At 38.8% G+C, this 18,581-nt stretch overlaps 1 protein-coding gene across 1 annotated transcript in view; it reads right to left on the minus strand.

Annotated features, from left to right (window-relative positions):
• Nucleotides 1-506: 506 nt before the first annotated feature.
• LOC149821022 (uncharacterized) overlaps nt 507-18,581 on the minus strand; it is an 84,759-nt gene continuing 66,684 nt past the window's right edge. Inside the window, exons 3-9 of the mRNA XM_089983403.1 lie at nt 4,204-4,296; nt 3,949-4,131; nt 3,753-3,855; nt 3,361-3,543; nt 1,675-2,996; nt 1,052-1,590; nt 507-970 (exon numbers count right to left, since the gene is read on the minus strand). Coding sequence (XP_089839529.1) covers nt 916-970; nt 1,052-1,590; nt 1,675-2,996; nt 3,361-3,543; nt 3,753-3,855; nt 3,949-4,131; nt 4,204-4,296 — 2,478 coding nt within the window. The 3' untranslated portion in view covers nt 507-915. The remainder of the gene's footprint in view (nt 971-1,051; nt 1,591-1,674; nt 2,997-3,360; nt 3,544-3,752; nt 3,856-3,948; nt 4,132-4,203; nt 4,297-18,581) is intronic.

The raw sequence follows: 18,581 nt of genomic DNA on the forward strand, positions 1-18,581 counted from the left end.
AAAGTTCAGTGCCAAAAGGCCTACAACTCCATGTAGCCACATTCCATGGACGAATCCATTTCCTGGATCTGAGCTGGTGGATTTTCTGGGGACAACCATTGCTCCTGTAAGTTTTCTTGCTCACAGCTCATTAATCAAAGATGGAAGAATTGTTAATCTTTCCCCATCCATTTCCTTCAGATCATTACTTCCATGCATCCAAAGCATCATCCTTGCATGCCAATTGGTGACCTACTAATCCAATCACTGGATATTAGACTGAAGCAATCTACTTCAGCTCCACTCTTCTTTCCGAAACAAACAACCAGGGTCGAAACCCGTGTTTCAATGAAATTCACAACACTGACACACCCAACACTAGTTTCAGATCAAAAAATCATCATCTGCATGGAAACCAACCACAACACCGGATCATCCAGGAATGCAATTTGCCAAGTCTAACATGTTTTCAGTGTGCCTGCCTGCAGCCATTCAAGAAACAGAGAGGGCCAAAATATGCAGAAATATTTTGAAGCAGGAACTCGCTTCTGCAGTTGCAATAGAGCATGATGTATAAAGATCAAATCAACAATAACAGGGGAATTACATTCAAAGATCCTATCAATGTTGCAACTGGCCAATTTTTTTCTCTACTGTGTATTAGTGGAATCACTCTAAGATCATTTGCAACATGTATGCTGGCTGCCCACCCACTAAAAAAGGAAGGGGAAATAGAGAGCCTTTCAATATAAAAACTAATCTGTAGCCACTATATGACAACAGAAAGGGAAAAAAATCAGGCAAACATGTACAATACCGCCCCTTCCACTACTATACAGTTTAAAATCAGGCTAAGCTCAGACTTTGTTAGCGCTTGCTGCTTTTCTTTTTCTACTGTTCGCAGTTTATCTCTATAGGACACCTTCCTAGATGCACTCAAACAGAAAGAGGTGGGAAGTCTTCATCCTTCAGATGATACGACTGTGGGGCCCTGCACTTTTCGATTAGCAAATGTCAACCGGAAATAAGGTAACACTTGACAGTGAAGCAGTAAAACATATTGCACACTTACTTTTCCTGGCGCCCATGTACTGGTCTCTGTGAAGATGGCATTGGCAACATAGCCCCAGAAGCTGCAGTATATACAGAGCTCGGTTCTGGTTTTCTATTCTGTTCTTGTTGTAGAGAACTCCAAGGCAGAGACCCTAAAGAACCAAACTCAAGCCCCTCAGTGGCCGGAGACAGTCCATTTGTACTGGGAGAATGCCTCATAATTGGCCTACCACTTGAGATTTCCAAAGGTGCCAACTTGCCACGGCCACTACTGAAAGGGTAAACTGGCTCTGTTGCTGGTGATGCCAGTTTTGGCCACCCAGTGTTATTGGGGACGATTGCAGGATAGGATGGTTTTAACATTTCTTGTCTAGAGGGCTCATTACTGCCCCTTTCCTGCAAGCCTGCATCAATACCCTGCTGTCCACTTGAGTTGACATCGGTGGCAGCCATAGCAGCACGTCCATAATTACGAGGTCTCTGGGATGATATGTGGTTATATATGACATGGTGTCTACCTCTAGCTGGGGACTGCCTCTCCTTGTACATACGTTGATTCTGTATAAGCCTAAAATGTGAGAAACTAAAGGAATCAATAGAAAAATGTAAACAGTTACTCCCAAATTTTCAGAAACAACATACCATGTTGGGAAAGTATGTCCCAGTTCCTCTAGCCTTGGGCAAATCTTCAATATTGAAGCCACCAGAAATTATAGGTGGGTTCATATGATAATAATTGCCAGTCGTAGAGGATGGAGGACCAATCATTGCTCCATTTGCAGACACATATGGTAACATGTGCTTTGATTGGGAAGGCTGATGAATGCCTTCGTATGCCTGTCTGTTGTGAAGATAGGAACTTGATACTGCATGGAAAGGAAGGACAGGCCCAAGCAAGGTAGACTCATGGCACCAACGGCCACATTCTAAACTTTGCATATGGCTGTCAATATCACCAGTTAGGTCTGACAAATGGTTGACAGCCTCATAATTTCCACCAGCTCCAATCCTAATACCAGCATGTAACATGTCACTGGTACTTCCAGAAGGAACCATGCCAGTGGAAATTACCTGTGACTGGCTGGTCTGGCGTACATCTTCCACTGGGTAGGAAACCAAATCATGGAGTAAATAACCATATGAACTCTCATTGCTTCTACAAGATCGAGGTGCACCACTGGTTACAGATATACTCTTCTGTGTATCATCTGAAAAAAGGTGAACTCGATCATTGGATGATTGCTGCCAAGAAGGCACCTTCTCCAATATATCGGAGGTGCAAACTTCTGACTGATCAATAAAGGCAACCAACATCTTTCCAGGATATGTATTTGACCGAGAAAATCGAAGATGGGGCACCTCAGCAGTTCTTCCAGATGATGAAGTACATGGCTCATGATCAGAACCTATGTTGGTCTCTTTTGTAAATCCTGGAACCGTAATTCTGTTGCTGGCAAGATCTTTCGCATCTCCTGCCAGACGGCTTCCTGAAACAATGGCCCCTTCAACAGATGCATCACCCTCTGATCTCATGGGGTTGTAACCCATCTTGTAACTGCTTCGGGACACATTTTGTACATTGAAGTTCTTTGACCCTCTTTGAAGCTTAGCACCATGATGGTCTTCTCTGTCTTCCATCCTAAGGCTAGCAGTGTCCTCACATAAAGAATCAGTTGCTGTGCTAGTACTTTCAACAGAGACTGTTTTGGAGAACCTCTGATCCTCCATAGATCCATCAGCATCAAAGTTCGATGAAGCTCTGAATGTGCTAACACCAAGTGATGTTGCTTCAAGAAAAATGGGACTAGGATCTGGCACATCTGGCCGTTTCCCACTTCCATGTCGATCCAATGTGTTCATAAAGAACTTGTTAAGTTCCTCTGCATCTTCCTCTGAAGAAAGAAGAATCCGCCCAAGCTTTTTAGCACCATATGAGAATGCACTACGGATCCTGAAAAAATTTCCTGTGCAAGAAATGGACAATACATCAAAAGGTGACCACTTAACATGATAAAAGGTACGAAGCAAAGGTTCACTTATTATTCCAAGCTTTCTGAGGCAAACCTTCTGGAGATAAAGCAACGAAACAGTGAAAGACTCAATTCAAGATGACTAAATGGATACACTAAGCCATCAAGTATGTGACACCAGTCAGCATCACATGTCAGGTAAGATCCAAACACTTGATAGAAAACAGTTATGGCTTCAGTTGCATGTCTAGAAACTCAGCCTGTCTTGATTTGAGTATGGCGTTTACAGGTAATTGCAGAAGAATCACATACAAACAAAGAAAAGGATAGCCAATGAAACAGAACAAGAGTTGCTGACCTCTGCTGACACTGCGCCCAAGATTGTTGTTTTCTTTCAAAGGATCAACTATGTTCAGATGCTTTAAAGGAAATGGGCGTGAGCTCTCAGGCATTTTTGTTGGAACTGAATAAATTTTCATGCAGTTTCTAATAAATTCTTTGCTAAGCAATAAATCACTCCCATCTGTTTCTGGTGCCTCCACTGCAAATAAAGATCAAAATCTTGTAAAAGACAGAATTAAGAAAGAAACTGATCAGATCATTCATAATTGACACTCCCATAATTTCTAGAACTGAACATATCATAAGATAATAAGGCAGATAACACGAAACAAACCCAAACTAATTCATAGTTCTTACAGAGTTAGTAGTGTGTAGAATACAAGCACACATCTGTAGATCATTTCTTACCTGTCATTTCTGGAAGAGCAGATATTGGAACAGGACCATTCAAACTGACACAATAGTTATCCCAATCAAACTTGCTAAAATAGTACAGAAACCTGTACAGAACCTGCCAAATGATGCAAGTTCAGTAAATACTGTTGCACAGATAAGCTACGCTCAATTGGTGAAATCTATTGTAGCCTCTCATAAGTAGCTTTACCTCCAAAGGACCATGCAGGGAGGAATGGAAACGATGGAAAATGTATAGAACCAGTGTTTCCAATGCATACGTGGAAATAAGACCATGGTGGGCACCAAGAATGCGGCTCTCATAATAACACCAAGCTTTAATCAATATGATACTTCGCTTGAATAAATGGTCTTTAGCAATCATCGAATCAACCTGGGAAAGCAACACACTATCAAGTGCCTGAATGCCAAATTAGACATCACGAATAAAAGTCTCAATTCTTGCCTGCTCAAGAAAACAGAGAGTACAAAGTCCTCCTAACTGATTAAAGGAGATGTCCACAACAATGTTCTGGACAAGGCACTTAACTAGCTTGACCTGAAAACAGAAACGATAAGGAATCAAGTGAAGCTGTGACAAGTAATACATGTAAATCTTGGAAACAGGTTCGGTAACATGCACCATTTGAAACCAGAAACATATAATACAGCCAAATAGGTAGCAATTATCAATGTAACTCCTTCAAAATCACACGGGAAAATTGGACAGCAGGATTATATTCAATTCCTTTTTCCTCCTGAATCCCAAAAGAAAGACATGTATTAAAATCAGAGATAATAATGCATGTCTAGGAGGAAGAACTTGAGGATCATTATTTTGCTGATCATAAGTTCTGTTAAGAATCTCCACAAGAACCCTTCAAGGAGTGTATTGCATAAGTTGTCTATCATTGATGTAATGAGGGAACCGAAGCTTCACGTTAATGGGTGCCGCGTTGACGCTCTTTGATGCAGCGAAGGAACCGACGCTGGTATGCTAATGGGGCTGACGATGATGCTGATTCTCCAATGCACGAACAGTCGTGCAACAACAAATCTCAATGGAAATGTGACGCAGGGAATCGGATCAATCGATCCGATCAAAAGTTTATTAAGAACTCGGTAAGGGCTACAATGAAGAATGAAAGGAAACAAACAAAATAATGAACTATCGGATGGAATGAAAGAAATCACAAAAGAAGAAAATGCAGGCTGCAGCAGACTGCGACAGATGAAAGAAAAACTCAGAAAATTCGAATAGTCCGTCCCGCACGCAACCCTAGGATGGGTATTTAAAGGGTTCAACTGGATCCGGGTCTCGGGTCCGGCCCTGGACCCGAGATGACTCCTGTTTGCAGCTGGATCTGGGACGTTCGGGCGTGTGCTCGTCTGGAGTAGGTACACAGGGGTACATCATCCCTGCATCGTGGTACCGTGATCTGAGTCGGATCCACTACTTGGGTCCGATCCTCGATCCCTTCGTGCAGGTCCGGTCCTCTGCCTGAGTCAGGCTGTATGGATCTGGGTCGATCCTGCTCTACATCATTCTCTCCTGGTTGGGAAGAAGTCTCTAACGCTCCAAAATTTCAACTTGTGATTTCGAAAACATTATCGAAAAACCTTTCAAAGACTTAAAGTTTTCACTTTTAAAAGCGACAGCGGAAGACATTTAGAAAGGAGCACAAGTTAACAAATTTTGGGTACGTTAGCTGAAAAACCATCATTTCACATGAACAACCATCATTCTTGGATTCTTCCGCATATTTCATTACATGGTATCAGAGCCATACGATCTTCTAAGGTAAAATTGTGTATCTCTCTACTTTTTTTTTCTCTCTCACCTCCATTTTGTAGCAATGGAAGTCAAGATCGATCTATCATTCAAGCTCAATGGGAAAAATTACATGATGTGGGCATCCGCAATGGAGAATAATCTCAAAGGGAAGAAGCTTTGGGGTTATGTAATGGGGACCATTCCGGAACCCCAACTTAAGCTCACAAAGATGGAAGAAGATCAAGAGAAAGCACTTGAAGGCGATGCTCGTCTCAAGGCTATTGAAGACTATCATCATCAAATGGAAGATTGGGAGAGTAACCATGCAAAAATCCTAGCATGGTTTATGAATAATGTTGAACTTAAGGTATGTGCAAATATTGCTAAATTCCGCCGAGCAAATGAAGCTTGGTTTTTTATGAAGGGTATGTTTACCCAAAAGGATCTTGCAAGAGCTTATTTTTTGCAAGAAAAAGTGAGAACCACAAAACAAGGTGACATGAGCATACAAGACTATTATAGTGCTCTAAACCCTTTGTGGGATGAATTGGCTCTTTTAGAGCCTAAATGGGTATCTATGGAGGATGTGGTACTAAGACAAAAACAAATGGAACAAGATAGATTGTTTCAATTTTTATTTGGGCTTCGTCCCGAATTTGAACAAGTTAGATCCTCACTCCTCCATAGATCCACATTTCCTCCCTTAGAAGAGGCTATTGCCGAGATTACTCAAGAAGAGACTAGACATAATATGGGTAAAAGCATTGATGAAGTTCTTGCCGTATCTAAACCCGACAATCATGTCAAAACATACAAACCACCTCATTTTGGTAAGCAAGGGAGTGGTGAGAGAAAAATGATTATATGTCATCATTGTTATGAGCCGGGACATATTAAACCCGTTTGCCCAAAGCTAAATGGAGCATTCAAGCCAAAGGTGGCTTCCGTTGAAGAATCATCCACCAAGGAAGATGACGGCAAGAACGGGGATCTCAAAGATACTCTTGGACAAATTTCCTTGGCTCTCCAACAAATTCTAAAGGCTACTTCTTCCACCTCCGGTGCCGCAATTGCCTCATCATCATCTCCCGGTACGTACTCTTGGATTTTAGATTCCGGAGCTTCTTTTCACATGACCCCTCATGAAAATGCATTAACCAATGTGCACACCAATTCAAAAATGTCTTGTGTCTCTACAGCCGATGGAACCTTTCTCAAAATAAATGGTGTTGGAACTCTTGATTCTAAAAATGTTCAAAATTTCCTTGTTCCAAAAGTTAGAATAGTTCCAAAATTAAATCTTAACCTCTTTTCCGTTTCTCAAATAGCCGACCATGGATGTGAAATATCTTTCTCATCCCAAGGGTGCTTTGTGCAGGATCTCCGGTCCGGGAAGCGGATTGGGCAAGGCCATAGGAAGGGAGACCTTTATTTTATGGATAATTTAATGCTTCCAAATACCTCATTTTGTACTTATGTCCAAGACAAAAATATTGAAACTTGGCATAAAAGGCTTGGACATCCAAGTTACTCTAAAATGTATCTTTTTCCTTTTGGACACAAGTTTTGTAAAGAAAAAGATATCAATTGCAAAGATTGCATTTTTGGCAAAATGAAGTCTACTCCTTTTCCTATTCGATCCTTTGTGACAACAAGACCTTTTGAATTGGTGCATTCCGATGTTTGGGGGCCATCTCCGGTTCTATCTAAAGGTGGTTATTCATATTATGTTACTTTTATTGATAATTATACTAGATATGTATGGATTTATTTTCTTAACTTTAAATCGGAAGTTTTTAACTTCTTTAAAGAATTCCAAGCAAAAATTCAAAATCAATTTCAAAGTCAAATATCCATTCTTAGATCCGATTCGGGTGGAGAGTACTTATCAAATGATTTTCAATCATATCTAAAACAACATGGCATTTGTCATAAAAAATCTTGCCCAAGAACTCCTCAACAAAACGGTCTAGCGGAAAGAAAACATAGGCATATTTTGGAAACCACTAGATCTTTACTCATTTCTAAAAATATTCCTAAAAATTTTTGGGCCGAAGCCGTGTTAACCTCCACCTATTTAATCAATAGGATGCTATCTTCAAAATTGAATAATATCTCTCCTTATGAAAAACTTTTTAATATGACACCCGACTACAATCGTCTTCGGATTTTTGGGTGTAAATGTTTTTTTCTTTTACATAAAAGAGATAAATTGTCACCTAAAGCAATAGAATGTGTATTTTTAGGATATGGTGAAAATCAAAAAGGCTATAGATGCTTTGATCATAAAAACAATAAGTTATTTGTCTCCAAAGATGTAACCTTTTTAGAAGATGAAAATGGATTTGACATATTAGAAAAATCAAATGAAATTGATTATATGTTTATCAGTGATCTTTTATAAGATTCAAATGATGACTCTTTGAGTCATCCAGAAATTTTAGAAAATACTCATGATTCTCATGATAATGATGTATCACCAACTAATGGTGACAATCTCCAAGTATACACTCGGCGTGAGGAAGCCCAACCTATTAGTGCTTTAGAAAAATTCTTGCGGCTTAATGAACCCCTAGAAAAAACCTCCCTTAGGCGTTCTTCTAGAGAATCAATTCCACCTAATAGGTTTGTCTCATATGAAACTCTTTCACCTAAATATAGAGCTTGTCTAATAGCCTTGCATTCTTACTATGAACCCTCCCATTATAATCAAGCAAAAAGTATACCTCATTAGGTTGAAGCAATGAAAGTTGAACTAGATGCTTTAAATAAAGCTAAAACTTGGGAAATAGTTCACCTTCCTCCAAATAAGAAAGCTATAGGATGTCGATGGGTCTACAAAGTCAAAACAAAAAGTGATGGTTCCCTAGAGCGTTATAAAGCTAGATTAGTTGCTAAGGGATACTCACAAGAATATGGCATCGATTATGAGGAGACTTTTGCTCCCGTGGCTCGCATGACAAGCGTTAGAACTTTAATTGCGGTAGCATCATCTAAGAAATGGCCTATATTCCAATTAGATGTTAAAAATGCCTTTCTTAATGGTCAGTTGAATGAAGTATATATGGACCCTCCGCCGGGAATCAGTGTTAACCAAGGTCAAACCCTTCGGTTATTAAAAGCCTTATATGGTCTTAAACAAGCCCCTAAGGCTTGGTATGATAGATTTAGTGCTATCATGTTACAATTGGGATTTCGCTCATGTTATACTGACACTGCTCTTTTTGTTAAACATGCAGGTAATAGTATTATCATCCTTCTGCTTTATGTTGATGATATGATCATCACTGGCAATGATGAAAGTGGAATTCTTAAAGTTAAAAATATGTTAAAACATAATTTTGATATGTCTGATCTGGGTTTTCTCAGGTACTTTCTTGGTATAGAAGTTGCATACTCTCCTCGAGGGTATATATTGTCACAGATGAAGCTTGCTGCAGACATATGTTCCAAATCTGGGATTTCAGATGATAAAAAGGTAGAGACTCCCGAGGTTATCAATGTTAAACTACGACTGGAGGATGGAGTTCTGCTGGATGATCCTACGCCCTACAGGCAACTCATAGGCTCCCTCACCTATCTGACTATCACCAGGCCCGATATTGCTCATGTTGTGCACTCTGCAAGCCAATTTCAGCATGCTCCTACATCTATGCATATGAGTGCTGTGCTCCGGATCATTCGATATATTAAAAATACTTTGACTAAAGGGCTATTCCTATCCTCAATCTCTTCCTTAGATTTACTAGCTTATACTGATGCTGACTGGGGAGGAAACTCAAATGATCGAATCTCAACTACTGGCTTTTGTGTGTTTCTAGGAGATTCGCTAATTGCTTGGAGGTGCAAGAAACAGCAGAAAGTCTCATTGTCTTCTACTGAAGCAGAATACAGGGCTATGGCAACCACTACAATGTGAAATGAAATGGGGATCTTCGAAACACGAGCTTAGATTAACAAGAGCAAGTGTCAAGAATGACACTAAAGCATAACCCTTAAAAAGAGTATAACTGGAAACAAAATAAAAATAAAAATGTATTCTTTATTGATATGAAAAACCAATTGCTTAAGAAGCATTGGAGTAAAATACAAGAGGGGCTGCACCCCTTTATATACACAGCTGAAAGAGGACTCAATAGAGCTGTTGGGCACAGTCCAACAGCTCTATTAAGAGTTGTTGGACTGTGTCAGTCCAACAGCTCTATTGCTAGTCAAGTCTGGACAGGACTTGACTAGCAACAGTCATTCTAGTTCAAACTGAACTAGATGACATAAAGACAAAAAATAAAAATAAAGGAAAAAAATTACAGAAAAGAAAGAAATGAAAAATGTATTTATATATATATATAATAATATAATATTATTATATATACATATATGTACAGTTTTACATTTTAACACTCCCCCTCAAACTTACGGTACAATGAGCGAAAGTTTGTCTAAGAGAAAGTGAAATCGGGGAGCAGCGAGAGGCTTTGTAAAGAAGTCTGCTAACTGATATTCTGAAGTGACATATGGCAGATCAATTATCCCGTGTAGATATTCCTCTCTGACGTAGTGACAATCCATTTCGATGTGTTTGGTGCATTCGTGGAATGTTCTGTTACTGGCAATGTAGATCGCACTTTTGTTGTCACAACACATTTGTGAAGCCTTTGTTGCTTCAACTCCCATGTCAGCAAGCAGTCGTCGGAGCCAAACTACTTCCATGGTCGTGGTTGCCATGGCTCTGTATTCAGCTTCGGTGGATGAGAGAGATACCTTCTGCTGCTTTTTACACCTCCACGAGATTAATGATTCCCCTAAAAAGACACAAAAGCCAGTGGTTGAGTGTCTGTTATTGGGATCACCTCCCCAATCAGCATCAGTATATGCAATTAAATCAAGAGAAGAGGAGGAAGATAAGAAAAGTCCTCGTGAAAGAGAGGACTTGATGTATCTGATAATACGCATGACTGCTCCCATATGAACAGAAGTAGGAGCATGTTGAAATTGACTTGCTGTATGAACAGCATGTGCTATATCTGGTCTGGTAATGGATAGATAGGATAGTGCCCCGACAAGCTGTCTGTAAGGAGTAGGGTCTGCAAGAAGTTCTCCATCATCAATCTTCATTTTAACATTAACAACTTCTGGAGTGTCGATTTTCTTATCATCAGTAATACCAGACCTGAAAACAATATCAAAAGCAAATTTAGTCTGAGATAATAAATATCCTCTAGGAAAATAAGCAACTTCAATGCCTAAAAAATATCTCAACAAGCCCAAATCAGTCATTTCAAAATGAGATTTAAGAAGTGTTTTGATTGTTTCAACTCCTTGTTTATCGCTTCCGGTGATGATCATATCATCCACATAAAGAAGAAGCACAATGATCCCTGCATCAGAATTCTTAATAAACAAAGCAGTGTCAGTTAAACAGAATTGAAAACCAATATCAATCATAACACGACTAAACCTATCATGCCAAGCTTTTGGTGCTTGTTTAAGTCCATAAAGAGCTTTTTCTAAGCGAAGGACTTTACCCTTAGGAATACTTAGACCAGGAGGGGGTTCCATATATACTTCTTCAACTAGCTTTCCATTTAAAAAAGCATTTTTGACATCCATTTGAAAAATAGACCATTTTTTTATAGAAGCTAAGGCAATTAAGGTTCGGACAGTAGTCATACGAGCCACCGGAGCAAAGGTTTTTTCATAATCAATCCCATATTCTTGGGCATAACCTTTGGCTACTAAACGGGCTTTATATCTTTCAAGAGTACCATCACTCTTGGTTTTAATTTTATAAACCCATCGACATCCTATAGTTTTCTTCCCTGGAGAAAGATCTTGAATATTCCATGTAGAAGCCTTTTCAAGTGCATCTAATTCAGCTTTCATGGCTTCTATCCATTTGATATCATTTTTTGCTTGAAAATATGTGGATGGTTCTTCGTATGAGTGAATTAATGCAATAACTGCCCTATATGTGGGTGAGAAAGACTCGTATGATACAAACTTTCCTGGAGGCCTCGAGATTCGGGTTGATTGTCTAGTTGGAATGTTAGAATATTTCTCAAGTGCACATGGATGATTAGACTCTTGTCGCCTGGAATATTGAATACTAGTATCTCTATGAACTTCTTCATTTTCAACATTAAGATCAATAATTCTTTGATCATCATCAAAGTTACAGTCAAGGTCATATTCATCAGATGTTGATGTTAGATCTAGCAAAAAGGAGTACTCAGTGACGTCTTTTAATTTTCTAAAATCAAAGAAGCTCTCCTTTTCAAGAAAGGAAACATTTCTAGACACATATAGTTTATTATTTTTGAAGTCAAAACATCTATAACCTTTCTGGTTTTCAGCATATCCTAAAAAGGCACAGGGAATCGCACGAGGGGAAAGTTTATCATTTTTGTCAGTAAATATGAAACATTTGCACCCAAATATTCTTAGTCTAGAGTAGTCTGGAGAAATGTTCATAAGTTTTTCAATGGGAGTGATATTTTGTAACGAAGAAGATGGCATCCTATTAATGAGATATGTGGCAGTTAAGGCAGCTTCTGCCCAAAAGTATTTCGGGACTTGATTTGCTATTAATAAAGTCCTAGTGGTTTCTATAATATGGCGATGTTTTCGTTCTGCCAGTCCATTTTGTTGAGGTGTATAAGGACAAGATCTTTGATGTGTGATGCCATGCAATTTAAGATAATTTTGAAAATCTGTGGATAAAAACTCTCCCCCTGAATCTGTGTGAAAAATAGTAATATCATTTTGAAACTTGTTTTTAACCATATTATGAAAAGTTTGAAAGTATGAAAATACTTCAGACTTATGTTTGAGAAAGTACATCCACGTATGTCGGGAGAAATCATCGACAAAAATAACATAGTAAACAAATCCTCCTTTAGAAATTACTGGTGCAGAACCCCAAACATCCGAGTGTATTAATTCAAGTGGTCTTGAAGAGAAAAAGGTTCTGTTCTGAAATGGTAATCTTTTCATTTTGCCGAGAATACAATCTTTACAATCAAATGATTCAGAGTTACAAAATTTCCCTAGATTTGGAAAATGTTGGATTTTGGCTATATGTGGGTGACCAAGTCTCTTATGCCATAGTTCCAACTCTATTTTTTGAATATTATAACAAAAAGCTCTCTTCGGCATTTCCAAAAAATCCATGTAATAGAGTCCTCCTTCTCTATGGCCTTCCCCAATCAGCTTGCCTGACTGGCGATCTTGTACCCAACAACCATGAGAAGAAAAAGAAATATTACACCCATAATCAGAAATTTGAGATACAGATAAAAGATTTAAATTTAATTTGGGAACATGTCTAATTTCTGGAATAAAAAAAAAATTTGTTTTATAAATTTTTTCAAAATTTCCTATTCCTTCTATTTCAAGAGAAGTCCCATCAGCAGTAAAGACCTTTGACACACTTGTTTTATTTTTAACACATTTGGATAGACTTTGATTATTTGGGGTCATATGAAAAGATGCACTAGAGTCAAGAAGCCAAGAAATTTTACCTAGATCAGAAAAAGATGAGGCTGCTGCACCGGTTGAAGCTTCAGATGAGGAAGAGGCACCTTTGATGAGAGGCTGAAGAATCTCCATTAGTTGGGCCAGGGAAACTGGTGCATCCTAATCTTTAGGCTCCGATCCAGCAATTGCAGCTCTTTTTTCTCTCAGCTCCTTAAGTTTGTGACATTGTGGCATGTAGTGTCCCGGTTCATGACAGTGATGACAAATAACTTTCTTCTTATCATAGTCACCATTTTGTCGGTTAAAGTGAGGAGGCCTATATGATCGAACATGATTCCCTGGTCTAGACACGGCTAAAACGGAATCATCTTCAATTTTTAAAGAACCTTTCCGGAGACGATTTTCTTCCATTGTTAACTCTTCAATAGTTTCAACAATAGAAGGAATTTTTCCCCGGTGAAGTAGGGCCGATTTAGTGGTTTCAAATTTCGGCCTTAATCCAGTGATAAACTGGTAAAAATGTTCGGCATCGAGTTGTTTCTGACGAAGCTCGATATCTTCGGCACAATGCCACTTTGGTTCTAAAAGGAAAAGTTCTTCCCAAAGTTCGGACAACCCATTGTAATATTCACGAATAGTTTTGTCTCCTTGTGTCATCATTCGAACTTTTTCTTGGAGGTTGCACACGTGTGCAATATCTTTAAGGGAATACATATTCTTAAGGTATTCCCATGCCTTATCGGCATGATCAAATTTGGCAAGACTTGAGCATTTTTTAATGTCAACGCTATTGATAAGCCATGACATTATCTTCGCATGAGATATTCTTCATTCTTTCCATTTCTTCTCGTATGAGGCAATAGCCTTGATTTTCTCTTCTTCCGATAGAGGGACCTCTTTATCTCCCTCCTTTTTAGTAAGAGATAGCTTATGTTCCGAATCGGAACCATCTACAATCCCCCATAAGCCTTTTCCCCATATATGGTGCTTCATGATTGAAGCCCATGTTACATAGTTCGTATCGCTTAGTTTCATAGGCATGATGGTGACTTTATCATTGTCATCCATCGATTACAAGGAGAGAAAGAATAGGGATAGAAGAGAAACAAGAAGGAAAATGAAAAAGAAAGAAAAAAAAAACAATACAACAAGATGTGAAATCTTCTCCAATGAAGTGATAAAACACTTCTCTTCAAGTGGCGAACACTTTTGCAAACGGGCACGGAAACCGAGGCAGCTTTTCCTCAAGATTTAGTACTTCCGCGGCTCTGATACCATGAAATGAAATGGGGATCTTCGAAACACGAGCTTAGATTAACAAGAGCAAGTGTCAAGAATGACACTAAAGCATAACCCTTAAAAAGGGTATAACTAGAAACAAAATAAAAATAAAAATGTATTCTTTATTGATATGAAAAACCAATTGCTTAAGAAGCATTGGAGTAAAATACAAGAGGGGCTGCACCCCTTTATATACACAGCTGAAAGAGGACTCAATAGAGTTGTTGGGCACAGTCCAACAGCTCTATTTAGAGCTGTTGGAATGTGTCAGTCCAACAGCTCTATTGCTAGTCAAGTCTGGACAGGACTTGACTAGCAACAGTCATTCTAGTTCAAACTGAACTAGATGACATAAAGACAAAAAATAAAAATAAAGGAAAAAAATTACAGAAAAGAAAGAAATGAAAAATGTATTTATATATATATATATATAATAATATAATATTATTATATATACATATATGTACAGTTTTATATTTTAACACAATGGAGCTTGTGTGGCTTCGAAGTCTTCTTCAAGATATGGGAGTCGAAATTATCGGGGCTTCGAAGCTTTGTTGCGACAACAAAAGTACCATCTATATTGCCAACAACCACACCTTTCATGAAAGGACTAAACATATTGAGATGGACTGTCATTATGTACGTGATGAATATCTTCGTGGGACAGTTACACTGCCATATGTCACTTCAGAATATCAACTTGCAGATTTCTTTACCAAAGCCCTGCCTGCTCCTCGCTTCTTGTTCCTTCTTGGCAAACTTTCGGTCATTCCCCCCGTAAAGTTTGAGGGGGGGGGTGTTAAAACATATGTAATAATACCATAATACCCGATAGGGGTATTATGGTCATTTCACAAAGTACCCCATAGGGGTACTTATTTTGTTTCTCTTAATTTACTATTTTTTATTTTTATTTTTATTTTTAAAATTGTATTTTTTGGATACCGAAAAGGGGCCCCACAATGGAGTCGTTGGGGGCTCCCAACGACTCTATTGGGAGCCCCTTTGGTCTCTTTTTCTTATAAATAGGGGGAACCCCCCATGTATGTTGTATTGCTCTTGAGAGCTCCTCTTCAATAATAGTGATATTATTTTTCATGTGTGTAGCCTTTTTATAAGGCCTTTCGTATATCCCTTAGTGGATTTTCTCTCTTATGCTTGTTGCATTTGTCCGTGTAGGACATAGTGAATGCTTTAGCATTCTTGGATTCTTCCGCATATTTCATTACAGGTACGTAGGGCTGCCCCTTTCAAACATAATTAATCTAATGCAGGTATACCAACAACCATTCAAGTTGTTCCTATCCCCATTGCCGCATTCGTACAACTCCCTGTTTTACAACAGAATTTTTATTCCTATATGGCAGTAACACAGCCCAAAGATAAGTGGGTCCCTAACTAGTCCATTTCCAGCAAAATTTTTATTAAAGCTATTCAGTAAGGAAAAATAGTTTTGTTTTTAAAAAGATACACAAGTTCAATCCCAGCCTTAATGTCAATTACTATTAACTTTAAAATCAGTCAAGTTGGATGATATTTAAAAGCTTTGAGACTACTCATTCATATCGATTATTTTGTCTAAGTTGACAGAAGTATTGGATGCTAATATTAGGCTCAGAAATTTTAGTTCAAAAACAGTAACTATAAGACCACTCCTTCAGGATTCCTTACATATAGATAAACCCTTAACAGGAAAACAAACCCACCTAAACGATAATGGATCAAAATCTCTGAAATGTATGCAAGGACGTTGTTCCACATAGGTGAAGTATAAAGCACTCTTATTAAAATCAGGGTTGTCGTTCCACCCTAATCAAGCTTCACTCATCTAGAACTTCATTCCAGCAGAGACACAGACTATAATTATCAGTTCTGTATGCTCTTAACCCGAGATTCAAGCTTAATATAACAGATGATAATTTAACTTCATGTAAAGGTAAACCCTGAATGTAGCTGATGTGGATAAGAAATCACAAAAAGTACTTTGTACACAAGCAACCATCTAAAGTCTGAAATCATTAATTAACTAAAAAGAATATCCAACTCAAGATTACAGCTATGTACAGTTTTCCTCATGATGATTGTTAGAGCAGTTCATGCCTGAAAGAACAAGTAAAGTGCACAGTGCCCTATGGACACACTTTAATTAATAGGACAGCCGATGCATTAAATTTTCATATAGTTGGCTCCAAGCCATTATCTAATACAGCCAAAAATCCAGGATAATCCAACAAATCACCACATTAATACATGCTAAGTACTAAAATTTCAGAAATTACACTAAATCAAGAATCAATTAGGGAAATAAAATTTTATTTAAATAGAAACCAGAACCACAACCAGAAAACAATCAGATTCCCTCTTTTGTAAATTCATTTACATGCACCATAATCTTCTTTTTATCACAAATCGACCCCAGGCTTCCACAATCAGGTTCATCGAGTCCCCAAAGAGGAAACCCCCAAACCTGGGGTTGTCCATTTCGGGAAAATCAGGAATCCCACGACTGGGGTTATCCTATACCCCAGTCGAATCCCAAATCGTTGTGATTTAGGGATTCTGCAGGGTGGGATTAGGCAAGAAAAATACCCAAATCCAGTTGGGTGGAAAAAAAATGTTTTCGGTTTAGGGTTAGGCACAGAAACCCCAACCATAGCTAGGGTTCCGAAATGGGGTTGTCAGCTAAACCCCCAAATCGGTTGTCGTTACTACTCAAAACCCCCGATTTTTTTTTCTTCTCTCGAAAACACACGCACGGAATCGAATCCCTATTCGATCCCTCACCCTATTTCCAAGAAGACCCGTACCTGTTTGGAGCTTTTCCGACGATCCTTCCGGCAATCGGAGGCTGTCGTGGCCTTCGGTGGTGGCTGGTGGCCAAGGCTCCACTCACGGCTGCTGTCGTGGTTGTTGGTGGCCGAATCTCACCGGCGACCTCCTCTCCTCCGGCGCACGCACACAGACAGAGAGAACGAGAGAGACGAGGGAGAGAGATGAGGCTGAGTGAAGAGGGCAAGAGCCCCTCTCCACTCCCCTCCTTTATCGGCCCTAGGCCTCCCCCTTCTCTGCCGAGATGGGCGCGGGGTGGTTACGCTCTGCGTAACCCCCCTGCCCCTGCGCCCCCCTTTCTGTTTTGTATTAGGTTTTATCGGGCAACCTTTATCGGGTTGCCCTTTTCATTATACAGGGCAGAACATATGGGGTGGGGCTCGGGTCCGAACCCGAGACCCGCAACCCGGCCCCAAGTCAAAATGGGTCCACAAGTGGATCCAAATGGATCCACTGTGGATCCTCGAATTAAATTAAAATTTTAAAATTGAAAAAATTTTATTTATCTATTCTTATCATTAAATCAAGATTTCAAATAAATAAATCCTAATTACCCCCCTTTATGGGTCCTGGATCTGCAATTTGGATCTAGGCCCAATTTGCAAAAATTTGGAAAATTTTATACTCAAAATTTTCGGGTTTTACATATATGATGCATCAATCCTTTCTGTATGGCCTTATTGTTATATTAGAGATGATTGTTGAGGTGAGTTAAGGGCACCTTGTGTTATGTCATTTTAGATTGTCCAATTACCATATTAAAGATGGTTGTTGAGGTGAGTTATGGGCACCTTGGGACTCTAGAATGATTTGTTATATGATCTCTAATTATGAGTGTGTCACTCATTTTCTTTTGGCCATTGATCTTATGGATGCTCTTATTTATATATAAATGTGATGGATATATGGTGTCTTGGAACCTTAAATGTTTTAAGGTATATTTAATTCAAGGGTGTTGGGGATTATTGCCCAACCTTTTATTCCTTATGAATCTTATGAGTGCATGTGCACATTTGTGATTTCGTGTTTTGTGCTTTTGTGCACAAGTGTTCCAAGTGTTCTTGGTATGTGTATGTTCTTACATTTATATCGTTCCATCGATTATAGTATCTTGTTAAAGATACTTTTACATGCTTTTGTGCACAAGTGTTCCAAGTGTTCTTGTTGTGCGTATGTGCACATATTTATTTTCAAAATATTGTCCAACGTTTTATTTATATGTTTGTCATTACAAGTTTTATTGCCTCAAAAGTCTTCTCCTCTTATATCTCTTATCTAAGTGTCATCATATGTAGACAAGACATATTATTACACCATTATGTGTTGGTATCCCTTTGTTGGCTTTGTTCTCTTGGTCTAGTAGCTGAACACACTAGTCTTGAGTGTTATTATATGTAGACAAGGCACGTTAATTCACACCATGGTGTGTGATTTTAGTCCATGTTGGCATTTGTGTCCTTGTTCTAGTCGCTGAGATGTAT

Source organism: Nuphar pumila, chromosome 12 (assembly GCF_984573655.1).
Source record: "Nuphar pumila chromosome 12, dmNupPumi1.hap1.1, whole genome shotgun sequence".
In the NCBI taxonomy this organism is placed as follows: domain Eukaryota; kingdom Viridiplantae; phylum Streptophyta; class Magnoliopsida; order Nymphaeales; family Nymphaeaceae; genus Nuphar; species Nuphar pumila.